The sequence below is a fragment of the Ahaetulla prasina genome, chromosome 2 (assembly GCF_028640845.1).
Source record: "Ahaetulla prasina isolate Xishuangbanna chromosome 2, ASM2864084v1, whole genome shotgun sequence".
Classification (NCBI taxonomy): domain Eukaryota; kingdom Metazoa; phylum Chordata; class Lepidosauria; order Squamata; family Colubridae; genus Ahaetulla; species Ahaetulla prasina.
In genome coordinates this window covers 2,657,943-2,673,452 of record NC_080540.1, presented here as the reverse complement: position 1 = coordinate 2,673,452, position 15,510 = coordinate 2,657,943, and the positions used below count along the sequence as shown (strand labels likewise).

Below are 15,510 nucleotides of genomic sequence, written 5' to 3'. Positions count from 1 at the left end.
AATAATCAGAGAAGCCATCGAGATAGAAAAACGCCCACACAGCATGAACAAACGAGATGATACCTCCCGCCTACCAGCCATTTGGAAACCTGCCCTTATTGACAAACGTGTCCCTAATACGAGGAATGACACCAGACCCACACTCACGAGGTCCACACAGGATGTCACCACACATCCACCCAGAAAGCACACCCAAACCCACACTGATCAGGAAGCACGACCAAGGACCAGAAGCCAGACCGCAGCTGCAACATTAGCCATTTCAAACCCCTCCAATCCATACATGCAGCAGACTGACACCCACTACGAAGATGTAGCACGACCACGAACACGAAGCCAAACAGCAGCAGTGCAGCTCACCAGCTCAGATCCCCCTGCAACTCAGACTAATTTGAGCACAACCAAGCCCCCACCCAAACAGGACACACCCCCATCCAATCAGAGCACAAAAAAACCCACATCCAATCAGAGCACAGCCAAGCTCCCACCCAATCAGTTCAAACCCCCACTAGCAGTTAAAAAGGAAGAAACAGCTGCAATCACACATTGCTCCCAGAAGCACGAAGCTGAAGCCTGAAGATGACGAATGAGACTTCGTCGAAACGTCGCCAAGACACTTCCAATTTTACGCGGGAGAAAACCCGAATAACCAAAGACCTACATACAAACACCCGCGAAAACCTCAGAAAACATATATATATATATACATTTGTCAGAATTCCATGTAACACCCCAACAGAAGTAAAACTCCAAGACAGGCATTTTCCTCAAAGTTCCATTTTATTAGAGATGTCATCCTGGCACATCTGGGAAAACCTGAATCTGAAAGTCCCCCTAGGTTTTCCCCAGCCAAAAGAAAGTCAAAGTTTCTTCCCCTGCACTCACATGTCCGTCACATGGTCCAATCAATTCACCATGCCAAATGGAGAGGTTTCTCCAGAATAGAAAGCTATATATTTTCTTTTTTACTTTTTCATCCATCACTAATAATATCTGGTCATGTTGTTGGCTCTTTATAGAAACCATGTGTCTTTGCTATTTTTCTCATATCTTGATTGTGTTTGCAGGTGTGGCCACCATGCAAGGCCCACACTTCGGCTTTGTAGTTCCCGTTTTGTTTTTAGTTCCCCTCCCTCATTCAGAATGACTTTATATTTTAGAATTTTTTCTGTGTTTACATTTGGTTGTATTAGTGCTTCCATTCTGGAAAGCGAAACTGGTATTTTCATAGTTTTTTGCTTTAACCTTTGCCCATACTAAGAGTAGAGTGTTTCTTACATAGTGTCTGTTATTTATTTATTTATTTTTCAAATTTTTACACCGCCCTTCTCCGAAGACTCAGGGCGGTGTACAGCAAATAAAACACCAATAATCCAAAAATTTTTAAAATACAATATCCGGTTTAAAAATCTAATTCAATCGCTGTATGTTAAAAAATATTAAGTAAGAAAATTACAAAATAGAATAAAACCCCTGTTAAAAGCCCACTAAAAACCCACAGTATTAACATCAATCAGGCCAGCCCCGCTTGGTGAAAAAATAAGGTCTTGAGCTCGTGCTTAAAGGTCCGAAGATCATTATGCCCCCTGTCAAGAGTCTGAATCCGAGGGGGAAGATGAACAGCTGACAGAGCGAGAGAGTGGATCTGTCCAATCTCTCTCAGAGCGAGAGAGTGGATCTGCGAGAGAGTTGCCTGTGGAGGAAACTGGGGAAGGGCAAAGTCAGGCTGGGCACAGCAGGGGAGAGGTAGAACAAGGGAGAGGGGGTTCAGATGAAGACCAAGGCCCACTGCCTCCTCATCCTAGGGCATGCCGGGAAGAACAAAGAAAGTTGTTTGGGTTGCATGGCTTAGGCGGGAGGAAAGGGCCCCAATTCCCTTCACAAGGCACACCTGGGGATGGAGTTTAAAGGAGAGGCAAATGGAAGGGGCGATTGTCAGGAAAAAACACTGCGTTTGTTGTGTTAACTGCTTTATTGGAGTTCCTGCCATCCTCCCAACTGATTTGATTTACTGTCATGCAACTTTACTTCTGGAACTCCTTATCTTGATTGCCCTGCCGGATTAATTACTTTATCTTGTCTTGTTGGATTTATATTTGGACGTTTATAACTGTTTATAACGCTTGGACTGGAGTATTTTCAGCCAAAGGCTGTTACAGGTTTGTGGGTGAGTTTTTCCCCAGACTGGAGATTAAAAGGTACGTTGGGTGGGACAAATTGGAGTTAATAAAGGGACTCGTACTTATTCTCTGGCTCTGTTGCCTTTGTGCAACGCCTAAGGTCATCACAGTGTTTTTGAAAATATCTATGCATTTTATTCTTTTCCTACCACAAAAAGACATGCCATCCTAATTAAAGATCATGTCCCTCCAACAGTCGTAGTCTTCTGTGTCTTAGATTTATCCATTCTTTCACCCAAGTTAGTACGGAAGCCTGGTAATGAAGCTCCCAATCCAGCAACCCAAAGCCCCCATTGTTTTTAGATTCTTGCAGCATTTTTAGTCTTATTCTTGCTCTTTTTTCTTGCCTAACGTATTTCAAGATTATTGTATTTTTATATTGTATTGTATGTATCTGGCAGATAACAATCCAAAACACGTGCGGCAGGGACTGAAGCATCTAACTAAATATAAGGGCAACACGAGGAGCACGGTCAACAGATGCCTCATTGGTGGAGGAGTTGAACACCTTCACCTGCTACGAGGTGAAAAGACCAGATCCCGTAGCCACTGCCTGCTGGCCTTCTGATTCCCAGCCACTCCCTCTCTACAAACACCAAGTGAGAGCTGTATTGAAGGCTGTGAATCCTTGCAAAGCTGCAAGCCCAGATGGAGTGCTGGGGATAGTGGTAAAGAATTGTGCTGATCAATTAGCTGGGGTCCTGACAAGGATCTTTAATATCTCCCTGCAAATGGCCTTTGCTCCATCATGCTTGAAAGCAGCCACTATTGTCCCAGTCCTGAAGAAAACTGCAACTAACTGCCTAAATGACTACAGACCTATTGCACTAATGTCTGTAGTGATGAAATGCTTCAAGAGATTGGTTCTCCAACACCTTAAGACATGCCTCCACTGGACTTTGACAAACATCAGTTTACCTGCAGGGGGGATAGGTCGACAGCCAACACCATAGCTACTGATTTACATTCTGTAGCGAGCCATTTGAAGAAACCCAGGAACTATGTCAGGATGCTTTTCATAGACTATTGCTTGGCCTTCAATACCATTCTTCCGAGCATCCTTATCCAAAAGCTGACTGACTTGGATTTTCCCTCTTCCATCTGTGATTGGATCAAAGACTTTCTGAGGGACTGGCCACAAACAGTGAGGGTTGGGCCTGTCATATCCACCTCCCTGAAACTTAGCACTGGCTCCTCACAGGGCTGTGTGCTCAGTCGCTACCTGTATTCACTGTACACACAATTGTGTATCGTCTGACCCATCCACTGTGATCATTAAGTTTGCAGATGACACCATCGTACTGGGTCGTACTACAGGTGGAGACGAAACAGCATACAGGGGGGAGGTTCAAAAGCTATCCGCATGGTGGTTAAAAAACAACCTGCACCTGAACATCAGCAAGACAATGAAGAGGGCGTTGGACTTCTGGAGGAAGAGTGAGGAACCTGCCCCACTTTACATTGAGGGGGGCTGTGTAGAGTCTCTTCCTTTAAATTCCTGGGAGTCCATCTCAGTGAAGACCTCACTTGGAAAAAGAACATGATCTAGATGGCCAGGAAGGCCCAATTTCCTTAGGGTCTTATGTAAAAACAGGGTGGAACAACAACTAATGACCTCCTTTTACCGGTTCACAATAGAAAGCATCCTCACTTATTGCATCACAGCATGGCATGCTGGCTTGACAACCGCAAATAGAAAATTATTAGAGGGTGGTGAGCACAGCACAAACATCGTGGGCTGTCCCCTGACACCACTTGATGAGATCGCTACGGCTTGCTGCCTTAGAAGAGTGAGGAAAATTCTCAGGGACGACTCTCACCTTGGTCACCACTACTTTACCCTACCATTGGGAAGAAGATATAGAAACATAGCCAGCCGCACAAAAAGGCTGAAGAACAGTTTTTATCCGTGGGCTGTCAGACTCCTGAATGTGAAATAACATCATAACTGCCTACTCTGGATTCTTTCCTGAGAAGCGTTCTCTTTCACAAAAGCTCCTTCCGCATTCCATACATTTCTATTTCCCTCCGTTGTGGATCCTCTTATGTAAACCAAGATTACTGTTAAATCTGAAGCTCTTCCCACATTCCATGCATTTATAGGGTTTCTGTCCTGTGTGGGTCCTTTTATGGGAAGTCAGAGACCTACTGGCAGCGAAGGTCTTTCCACAGTCTGTGCATTTATAAGGTTTTTCCCCTGTATGAATCCTGTTATGCAAACTAAGTTGACTGCTTCGGCTGAAGCTCTTCCCACACTCCATACATTTATAGGGTTTCTCTCCTGTATGGATCCTCTTGTGAGAAGTAAGAGAAGTCTTGATAGTGAAGCTCTTACCACACTCCATGCATGTATAGGGTTTCTCTCCCGTGTGGACCCGTTTATGAGAAGTAAGAGCACTCTTTACACTGAAGCTCTTTCCACACTCCGTGCATTTATAGGGTTTTTCTCCTGTGTGGATGCGTTTATGGGAAGCAAGGCTACTGCTTCGGCTGAAGCCCTTCCCACAGTCTAGGCATTTATAGGGTTTTTCTCCTGTGTGGACCCGTTCATGAGAAGTAAGAGAACTCTTTACACTGAAGCTCTTTCCACACTCCACGCATTTATAAGGTTTTTCTCCTGTGTGGACCCGTTTATGGGAAGCAAGGCTACCGATTTGGCTGAAGCTCTTCCCACAGTCTAGGCATTTATAGGGTTTTTCTCCTGTGTGGATCAGTGTATGAATATTAAGAGAACTGCTTCCCTTGAAGCTCTTCCCACACTCCATGCATTTAAAGGGTCTTTCTTCTGTATGAATCATTTTATGGGATGTAAGGGAACACTTTGTACTGCACCTTTTCCCACAATCCATACATTTATAAGGTTTTTCCCCCGAATGGATCCTTCTGTGGCACATCAGGTAATTACTACTTCTGAAGCTCTTCCCACATTCTATGCATTTAAAGGGTTTTTCTCCAGTATGTACCTTTTTATGGGAAGTAAGGGAACCCTTCACACTGAAGCTTTGTCCACAATCCACACATTTGTACGGTTTTCTCCCTGTATGGATCCTTTTGTGGCATATCAGGGAACTACTACTGCTGAAGCTCTTCCCACACTGTTTGCATTTAAAGGGTTTTTCTCCCGTGTGGACCCGTTTATGAGAAGTAAGAGCACTCTTTACACTGAAGCTCCTTCCACACTCCATGCATTTATAGGGTTTTTCTCCCGTGTGGATCCGTTTATGGGAAGCAAGGCTACCACTTTGCCTGAAGCTCTTCCCACAGTCTAGGCATTTATAGGGTTTTTCTCCTGTGTGGACCCGTTTATGACAATTGAGAGCACTGCTTCCCCTGAAGCTCTTTCCACACTCCATGCATTTATAGGGTTTTTCTCCTGTATGTATCCTTTTATGGAACGTAAGGGAACACTGCATGCTGAATCTTTTCCCACAATCCACACATTTATAAGGTTTTTCTTTTGAATGAACCCTTCTATGGCACATCAGGTAAATACTACTTTTGAAGCTCTTCCCACATTCTATACATTTAAAGGGTTTTTCTCTGGTATGTATCCTTTTATGGGAAGTAAGGGAATACTTCCTACTGAACCTTTTCCCACAATCCACACATTTATAAGGTGTTTCTCCTGAATGGATCCTTTTATGGCATATCAGGTCACTACTAATTCTGAAGCTCTTCCCACATTCTATGCATTTAAAGGGTTTTTCTCCAGTATGTATCCTTTTATGGGAAGTAAGGGAACCCTTCCTACTGAAACTTTTTCCACAATCCACACATTTATGGATCTTTTTATGAGAAGTTAAATTACCTCTTTTCCCAATGCTTTTTCCACAGTCCACACCGTTGTAGAGCTTCTCCCTTGCCTGGTTCTTTTTATGTGAAGTAAGATCATTATTGCTGGAGCTTCTTCCTGATTTGCAGGGGTTACTAACATTGGGATTTGCTTTGAATCTGTTTCTACTTTGACATTTCCCCGTATTTTCTTTGGAATCACGTTTGATCAGGAAACGATCTATTTCCACCGATTCAAGAATAGATTTTTCTCTCAAATTGTGCTTCTTTTCATGTTTTTTCCTTCCGTGCTTATTTGTAGATGTTTCTTCAGGAATTTCAGTTGTGATTATTTGCAATGACACTAAATTTGGCTCTTGGTCGTTTTCCTTCTTCTGCGCATCAAATGCTTGTGGGGGAAGAAAAATAAATTAGAATAATATACAACATCCATTTTGGTGTCCCTATGCATAGATTTATCTACTACTAGGCATCTGAAGAGAAAGGAACGAGGGAAATGGCAGGATGAATATTAGTTAATAACTTAAAAGACTAGCATGGCTGCTCATCTAACCCTCATTCCTGGCAGTTAAAAAGTTAAAGCAAAAACAAATCTTGACATCAGGACGTGGCACACAAATTGTCTCAACTTACGGGACCGCCTGCTGTTACCATATGCCTCCCACTGACCCGTACGCTCTCACAGAGAGGGACTTCTCAGGGTGCCGTCCACCAAGCAATGTCGGCTGGCGGCCCCCAGGGGAAGGTCCTTCTCTGTGGGGGCTCCCACACTTTGGAACGAACTTCCCCCGGGCTTACGCCAAATACCTGACCTTCGGACATTTCGTCGTGAACTGAAGACACATCTTTTCATTCGCGCGGGGCTGGCTTAAATTTTAAATTTTAAATTACATAAATTTCATCGATTTTAAATTTTTTATTAATTTTAAATTGGGTTTTGGTTTTTATAAATTTTTAAAGTTCTAGGCTAATTATAATAAGTTTTTTAACTTGCATTTTAAATTGTATATTGTAGAGTCTGTATTTTATTGTTGCCTGTACACCGCCCTGAGTCCTTCGGGAGAAGGGCGGTATAAAAATCAAATAAATAAATAATAATAATAATAATAATAATAATAATAATAATAATAATAATAATAATAACAACAACAACAACAACTATGATGCATCCAACTTGCAGTAATGACCCAGGGCCCAAGGATGACCACGAGACTGAATGTTAACCTTTGCTGGTCACCAATCTGATCTCTTTCTTCTAAATGAAACTGAAACTGTGCTACTTGGAAGACCATGAAGGGGGACTGGAATTAATGTAAGAAGAAAACAGAAGAAATGAAATCATGTTTAACAAGTTACATATTAACGCTTACCTAAAGAGGCCACGATCCTAGATGTTTCCAACATGACTTCTTTATACAGGGCTCTCTGGCTGGGATCAAGCAGCAACCACTCTTCACTGTTGAAATGGATAGCCACCTCCCCAAAGGATACAGGACCCTAAAGAAGGAAGAATCCTTGTGAGAAGACTCAATAGAATTTGCAAGATCTCTTACTAACATTTCAATTTTATACTTTAATTTCAATTAATTATTCCATTTTACAGTAATCTGTATATTTCTTCTAATTTACCGTATTTTTCGGTGTATAAGGCATACCTTTTTACCCCAAAAAAGAGGGTGAAAATCTGGGTGTGTCTTATATGCCAAATGTAGCCCCGCCCACCCACCAGCGCCCACCCTTTGGACATTCTCGGGCAGTTCCAGGTGGCAGGGATCTGGGTTGGGGTACAGCCTGTCCCGAAGAGGAACAAACCTCTTCGGTACAGTTTGGGAGGGGGATTTGCCCGGCAGCTTTGGCGAACAAGGCGCGCCCTATGGTTTGTGGCTGGTCACCCCTCTGGCCACCCAGCGGGTAGATCAGGCCAGAGAATGGTCGCGATGACTTCACTCCCCAGCAACGTGAGGAGCCACTGCTGCCGCCACCGCCTAAGCCCTTTCTACATCCAGAAGCCAAGCAGGGAGTGGGAACCCCTAAAGTGAAACGTCCCTCCTTTCCAGCCACCCCTGCCCGTTGGCCCGATTCCCCAATGCAATTCTCAGAGCTGCATTTCAGGCATTGGCCAGATCCCATGCAATGTGCAGCAGGGAACCAGGAACTGTTTTGGATTCCGGGAGGGGATCACGGTCTGCCACCTGAAAATGCTTTCCTTTGGAATTGGGAAATCCTGATTCCAAAGTAAAGCGTTTTGGGGCAGCAGATCCACAATCCCCTTCCTGATTCCAAAAGTGGGGTGTGCAGAAGCAAAAAAAGTGCATCGAGTTTTAGACGACAGATCTGGCCAGGAGGAAAGAGGTGAGTCTGCTGAAGAGGACGAGGGTGCACGGCTCTGCAATGTGCAACAGGAAGGAAAGCATTTTCAGGCGGCAGACCCGCAATCCCCTCCCCAAATCCAAAACGGTTCCCGGTTCCCCACTGCACAACATCTGAAATGCGGCTCTGAGAATTGCATTGGGGAATCGAGCCAACGGGCAGGGGTGGCTGGAAAGGAGGGACGTTTCACTATAGAGGCTCCCAATCCCGACTCAGCTCCTGGGCGTAGAGAGGGCTTAGGCGGTGGCGGCAGCAGTGGCTCCTCACGTTGCTGGGGAGTGAAGTCATCGGGATCATTGTCTGGCCTGAGCTGCCCACTGGGCAGCCAGAGTGGTGACCAGCCACAAACGGTGTGGCCCGTCTTGTTCGTCAAAGCTTTTGGGCAGATCCCCCCCCCACCGTCCTGAAGAGGTTTGTTCCTCAGGCTGTGCTCCAACCCTCCCCCCAGAGCTATAGGTAGGAAGACGGGGGCATCTCGCGAGCAAGGTTCCAGAAAAACCTTTTCTGCATAAAAAAAACTCAGAAGCCATTGTTTTTCAGAGTTCTTTACTAGCATGAGGAAACTGGCACACGATGAGTGAAATTCCAAAACTGAACTTCCAGATTCTTTTCCCAGTTATACAAACCCCAAGAGTCCCACCCCCCTGACCCCTTTGCTGGTCACATGGTCCCACGTTCTCCCAGTTCATTCGAATATCTTCTCGCCACTCTTCCTGCAGATGTGAACACCATCCGACCTTGACCGCTTGAAGAATGTTACCATACCCCTCAACCCTCCTTCTTCCCCTCAGGGAAAAAATGTGGCAGCGTTTGGAACCCTAAAGTCTAGTATGGTTTCCAGGCCTGACACCTTCGGTGCCAAGTCCCTCTTCTGCCCCCATGAAAATCATCCCCTGCCCCACTCATTCCAGTTAAATGCATGTATAGTGATAGGGCTTGTTTTAAATGGATAAAAAGATCTGTGCTGCTCGTTATCAAAATCCGAGTGAGGATGCTGCTGATACTGATGCTGGTAGGCAGAGGCAGAATTCTTTTTTTCTTGTTTTCCTCCCCAAAAATTAAGGTGCGTCTTATACACTGAAAAATACGGTACTTCTTACATACAAGTTCCAGTACTAGTACCATTCCCTTAAATCCTCATATTAATGCTTTAATTCCCTTTCTACTATCCATTATTTCTTCCCCTTTAAACCATTTTCTTTTGATGTAAGTAAGGATGAAATGAAATGTATGTAAGAAGCAAAAAAGAAGTATATTGTCTAATGTAAAATAGATCAGCAGACGCAATGTGAAAGATAGATTGGTTTATATGTGAAAATAATTGAAATTGAGATATAAAATTGAAATGCTAGTAAAAGAGAAAAACAATTCATTGATGTCGGAATAAGAAATTAGGAACTGAAGAAAATAAGATGTGGAAGGTTAATTTAGTTAAAAGGTTAAGGTAAAAATGGAATAAGTTGACATACATTGTTAATAATTAAAATTAATTGTTGACATACATTGTTAATAATTAAAAAATGTGATGGGAAATATATTCAATCAATGGAGGAGAAATCGGGGTTTCTTGGACACCATAGTGGAAAATACTGAACTGAAAATGAATACAGTAATATAGAGAGAATGGAAGGAGTAGGGAGATGGAAGGAAGGGAGAAGAGAGGAAGGAGAGAGAGAAATAGAAGAAAGGGAAGAGAGGAAGAAAGGGAGGGGAAATAAGAATAGGAGAGAAGGTTAGATAGGGAGGAAGAAAGGAGGAGGGGGAGAAAGGAAGGGGAAGTAGAGAAGGAATAGGAGAGGAGGAAAGAAGAAAGTAGGAAGATAAAAGAAGAGAGGGAGAGGAAAGAGAAGAGAGGGAGAAGAAGGACTGCTGTAAAACAAAAAAGAGGAAATGGAAGAAAGGCAACCCTGAACAAGTTTAAATCTTTCAGGATAAAGAATAAAATACCATGAAAGTTAAAAGAAAATATATATGATTAAAAATGGAGAAATCAGAATTTGAGGGCCGAAGTTGTCCCACAGGTGCTTTTTTCAAAAGGCAACTGGACTTTCTGGTTTTTCTTTGAAGACATTTTGCTTCTCATCCAAGAAGCTTCTTCAACAACCAGGAAGTCCCGTTGCCTCTTGAGAAAAGCACCTTTGGGACTAAAAGCCAAAGTAAAAATTCTTCACTTGACATTTCCCTAGGTAGACCCAACACATTATATCATAAAAACGGCAGAATCCATAGCCTACTGCTGACATTCAATTAGTGCATTATGGCTCAGGGGCTAGGACGTTGAGCTTGTCGATCGAAAGGTCGGCAGCTCGGCGGTTCGAATCCCTAGTGCTGCCGTGTAACGGGGTGAGCTCCCGTTGCTTGTCCCAGCTCCTGCCAACCTAGCAGTTTCGAAAGCACGTAAAAATGCAAGTAGAAAAAATAGGGACCACCTTGGTGGGAAGGTAACAGCGTTCCGTGCGCCTTTGGCGTTGAGTCATGCTGGCCACATGACCACGGAGACGTCTTCGGACAGCGCTGGCTCTTCGGCTTTGAAATGGAGATGAGCACCGCCCCCTAGAGTCGGCAACGACTAGCACGTATGTGCGAGGGGAACCTTTACCTTTACCTTTTATCACCTTGACTGACTCTGCAGATCTTCAATATCATCAACCTGCCTTCATCAAGTGGCATAGCGTGCCTTAGACAAACCATCTACCAGTGGCCCCAATATTTCGTCATGTTTGCAAGAGGTTCTGTGGGATTTCCTCTGACATCGTAATCAAATGGTCTTTATGATTCTTTAAAGGGTCACCCTTGCTCACACTCATGAACGTTTCAATTTAACATTTTTGTTTTCGAAGTATAAAATACAAAGGACAAAAACCATGGAAAAATAGGAAGAGAAAAAGAGGGGATGACATGGCCAGCAGCTGACATACCCAAAGAATCCCCTCTCTCTGGACTGTCGTTTTTCCAACTTAACAACAGGAGGAGGAGCCTTCCTTTTGTCTGCTTGACTTTCCAAGGTGAAGGAAAGTCCCAGAATCATCCCTCAAGATCCTCCGATAACAGCAACGGCCTGCAAGTAGTTTTAGAAGCTGAGCTTCCAAGATAACTGGTGAGCTGAAGCTGGGAGGCGGCGTTGAAACTATGTTGTTGGACAAAAGAGCCATTTTGGCATTTATTTTTCAAACAGACAATAAGCTGTGTCCTTCATTTCTTAAACATTTATGAGACTATTACCTTTAGAAGCTATACAGGCTCTCTTTAGTTACAGCTTACCACCCGTTTTTGAAGTTTTGAACACTACTTTTGACACTTCTTTATTATAAAACAACAGGAAGAGGATTGCTAGAGGCAGCCAAAATAGGGAAGCATGAAATATTCTTTTGTCTGAAATATAAGGATAAAAGCTGTGGTTTTAATCTACTATGATGTCTCCCTGAAAATAGGACCAGGTCTTATAATTTTTTGGTCGCCAAACTAAGCACCAGGGCTTATTTTTTTCGTGGGGTGAAAAGAGACAAAGAGAAACACGTGTGTCTGTGTGTGTAGGATGTAGCTTCTCCTTGCTTGCTGCCACAACAAAGCAGGAGGCTGAGCGATACACCGGTACTGCGGCCACTAAGTGAGGGGTGGCACTAAGTGGCAGGGACAGCAACTCCTCCTCCCACTGTCGCTCCTGTGCACTGAGATGAGCAGCTGGCTAGACAGCACAGGAGAGTCCTGCAAAGTGCAGGAGAGTCCTGCGCCATCGCTGGATTCAGGGAGGGAAGACCTCCACTGTGCTGCGCAGGACTCTCCGCGGTGTGGCTCAGGCTGTAAAAAGCCTGTTATTAAACACAGCTGCTTGCAATTACTGCAGGTTCAAGTCCCACCAGGCTCAAGGTTGACTCAGCCTTCCATCCTTTATAAGGTAGGTAAAATGAGGACCCAGATTGTTGGGGGGGCAATAAGTTGACTTTGTATATAAATATACAAATAGAATGAGACTTTTCCTTACACAATGTAAGCCGCCCTGAGTCTTCGGAGAAGGGCGGGATATAAATGTAAATAAAATAAAAAAACTCATCAAGGACACTATAAAAGAAATGCTCAACTTTCAGTATGGGAAAAGGTGAAAGCAAAAATTTATATTAAAATTCCAGTTTGGCTCTCAACAATGGAAGTATTTCTACACCCAAATATAATAAATCTGGAAAAAAAATTTAACATATAAAGATATTTTAAATGTTGAAAGAGAACTTAAAGCAAACAAGAGTTACAGAATCAAGGTGTGGACTTATGGTGGCCGCATATGCAAATAAAATCGAGATATGAGAAAGATATTAAGGATTATGGCTTCTATCAAGAGCCTACAATATTTGACAAATAATGTTAGGAGTAGATGAAAAGTTGATAAAGAAAAAATGAACAGGTTGGAGAAGATGTTAAAACAACACATAGATTTTAAGCCAGAAATATTTTTGCCAGGCATAATACCTGAAAAGTATGACAGAGGAAACCTATATTTAATATTACATGACTTGACAGCAGCAAAAATTGTACTTGCATAGTACTGGAAAAATGTGGAAACTCCTACAAAGGATGATATAATTAAAACAAAATTTAGAACGTGCAGAAATGGTTAGACTGACACTAAAAAAAGAAAAGAAAAAGAAGATACAGAATATTTTTGAACATGGGACTCGGCCACAATATAATAGGTTTTCTTTTAACTTCTTTTAATCTGTATATACTGTATTTTTACTTGGCTATACACCGCCCTGAGTCCTTCGGGAGAAGGGCGGTATAAAAATCGAAATAAATAAATAAATAAATAAATGGTTGCCTAGCAGAGGTAGAAATTAGAAGTGGGAAAAGTATTATTGTTTAAAAAATTGATCCAGACAATATGCTGTTCAGTAAGCACTTATGTAGGTAATGTGAAAATATATAAATAAACTGTTAAAAAGGAATATAAATCTGACTTCAGCTCTTCTTCTTATGATGATGGTGTTGTATCAAGTAGATTCACAATTTCCAAGAGGTCAGGTTTGGGACTTTGCCGTTATGGACATTAACATGGCTGAGAATTCTTCAAGAAAAGAAGACATGATAGATATTTCAGTGAGGGAAAATTTAATCAGGGAAGATTTGCTTCAGACCAATTTACGTCTAACAGAACAACTTTGGGACTTTATGGATATAAATAAAGCGGAGAACTTCTTTAGGAAAGGAGACAAGATAGACTCTCCCGAGAAGAAAAAGACTCTACTCTATGAAGATAAGCTGGATGGAGTGATTTAAATATGGTTTAATTAATTAGGATGGATAAAAATGATATATTTACTGTTAGAAAGCTTTAAGTTAGTTTTGTATTTCTAAATGAATATGTATGTATACACAGGTCTGCCGGTTCTTTAAGTAATGCTGAACAATATTCTAAAATTGGTAAAATATTATGGACTAGATTTCAAAATATGAGAATGAATTGTATATTATTCCCCACAGCAAGAAGCTGAAATGGTTAAAATGATTCTTTTATCCAAATAAGAGGTTATATTTCATTTTACCTCTGGCTGGAAATTGCTTCCGGATTTTGCTTGCAATGAGAAAAAAAAAGAAACTTTTATTCTGTTTTTGTAAAGTAGGCAGGCTTATTGTTATAGAAATAATTTGTACATTATGTTGTGTAAAAGCAAAATCTTATGGTTTTAAGATTGTTATCTTCGACTGTACCAGAGTGTTGAAAGTTGATGCCTTTTTTTTTCTCCCATTACACTATATCCCCTTCCTCTCTTCTTAATTTTTCATGTTTTTTCCTTTGTATTTTAAACTTCGATAAACTAATAAAAAAGTTAAATTAAACAGTATCACAGGCTGAGTCCCCAAAGGAAACCAGAGGTCTCCTACAGCTCTCCCATATAAATTGTTAATCTCTTCCTTCTTACCTGAGTCAGGAATCCAGTGGCTCTTTCAGTTCCACCAATAGGAGATGATTCAGTGAACAACGGTGACTCCATTTTGTCCACTGGGAAGGAGAGAGACAGGATGGAAACAGCAAAGGATTCAACTTCCATCTTTTCTAGCCTGAAGGCACAACTTAAGATTTCTTCCTGTCCTGCCCAGGAAACCTCCATCTGCCTCTTCTACACTCTTGCCTTTCATAGGTTCCATCTTGGGAGCCAAGAATAAAAGAAGACCAAACCCACCACATGCTGAAGAACAAACCTCAGTTAGATTGTTCTCCTAACCTTTTGGAAGTTTATATTCTTGGCAACCAAAGCATTTGCTCAATCATGGTAAATTCTCTCCCCCCATCCTCTCTGCAGTTTGAAACCAGAGAAAGTAGTGATATTCTAGCAACCCAGGAAACATGCCTGCAAAGTCAGTGTTGGAAATAGCCCAACAGGGATCTTTGTAGGAATTTAGTCAAAATTATCTCTTAAGGAAGGCCAAAAACAAAGAGAAATCTCTCAGGATGGAGGAAGAGCCAGAATGCAACTCAAGGTGGTCCCTACAAGAGTCGGTCTTCTGTGAAAGGCAAATTATAGGCTTGCTCTGAAGGGAGGGAATTCCTTTGTGAGCCTTAAATCTTTTAGCTTGAAGAAGGAGTTCTATCTTTCTTATTGGGTCACCTTCTACTAAGTCCAGCGACTAAGACATGAGAAGACACAGAGAAATAAGGAGAACTAGAATCGTTCTAGAAAGTCCCCAACCCAGTGGAACAGTCTGCCCTTACCTAGTGAGGTAGCTTGACCTTGACTTTTATCCTCAGGGATCCCTCAAAAAGACAGATCAGGAGAAAGATTTATGAGATCCACCCAATTCCTTCCCATTCCTGGAAGGACCTCAGAACCTGAAATATAAGCAAAGAAGATCAATTAAGAGGACAGGACAAAAGAGGATCTGGATTTTATTTTCTGCCCACAAAACCCTTCTGTCCGTCAGTAGTGATGGATGAGACCCAATGGGAGACTTGCTCCAAATGAGATACTTTTTGGAAGGACACAAGTACAAATCCGCTAATTTGGCTCCCTAAATATCTACTCTAGCTGACCAAATCATGGAGGCTGAAGCCAAACACCCTGATTCACTGGCCATTGTTTTGGGAGATCTAAACAAGGCAAACTTAAGGAAAGAACTACCAAAATACTTTCAGCATGTCAATTGTCCCACCAGAGGCAAGAATACTTTAGACCACTGC

At 42.3% G+C, this 15,510-nt stretch overlaps 1 protein-coding gene across 1 annotated transcript in view; it reads right to left on the bottom strand.

The window, feature by feature from the left end:
• The window catches only part of LOC131192681 (zinc finger protein 91-like), a 29,609-nt gene extending 14,570 nt beyond the window's left edge, over positions 1-15,039 (bottom strand). The window contains exons 1-3 of the mRNA XM_058172066.1: positions 14,255-15,039; positions 7,343-7,469; positions 4,210-6,360 (exon numbers count right to left, since the gene is read on the bottom strand). Coding sequence (XP_058028049.1) covers positions 4,210-6,360; positions 7,343-7,469; positions 14,255-14,443 — 2,467 coding nt within the window. The 5' untranslated portion in view covers positions 14,444-15,039. The remainder of the gene's footprint in view (positions 1-4,209; positions 6,361-7,342; positions 7,470-14,254) is intronic.
• Between the last annotated feature and the right edge of the window lie 471 nt (positions 15,040-15,510).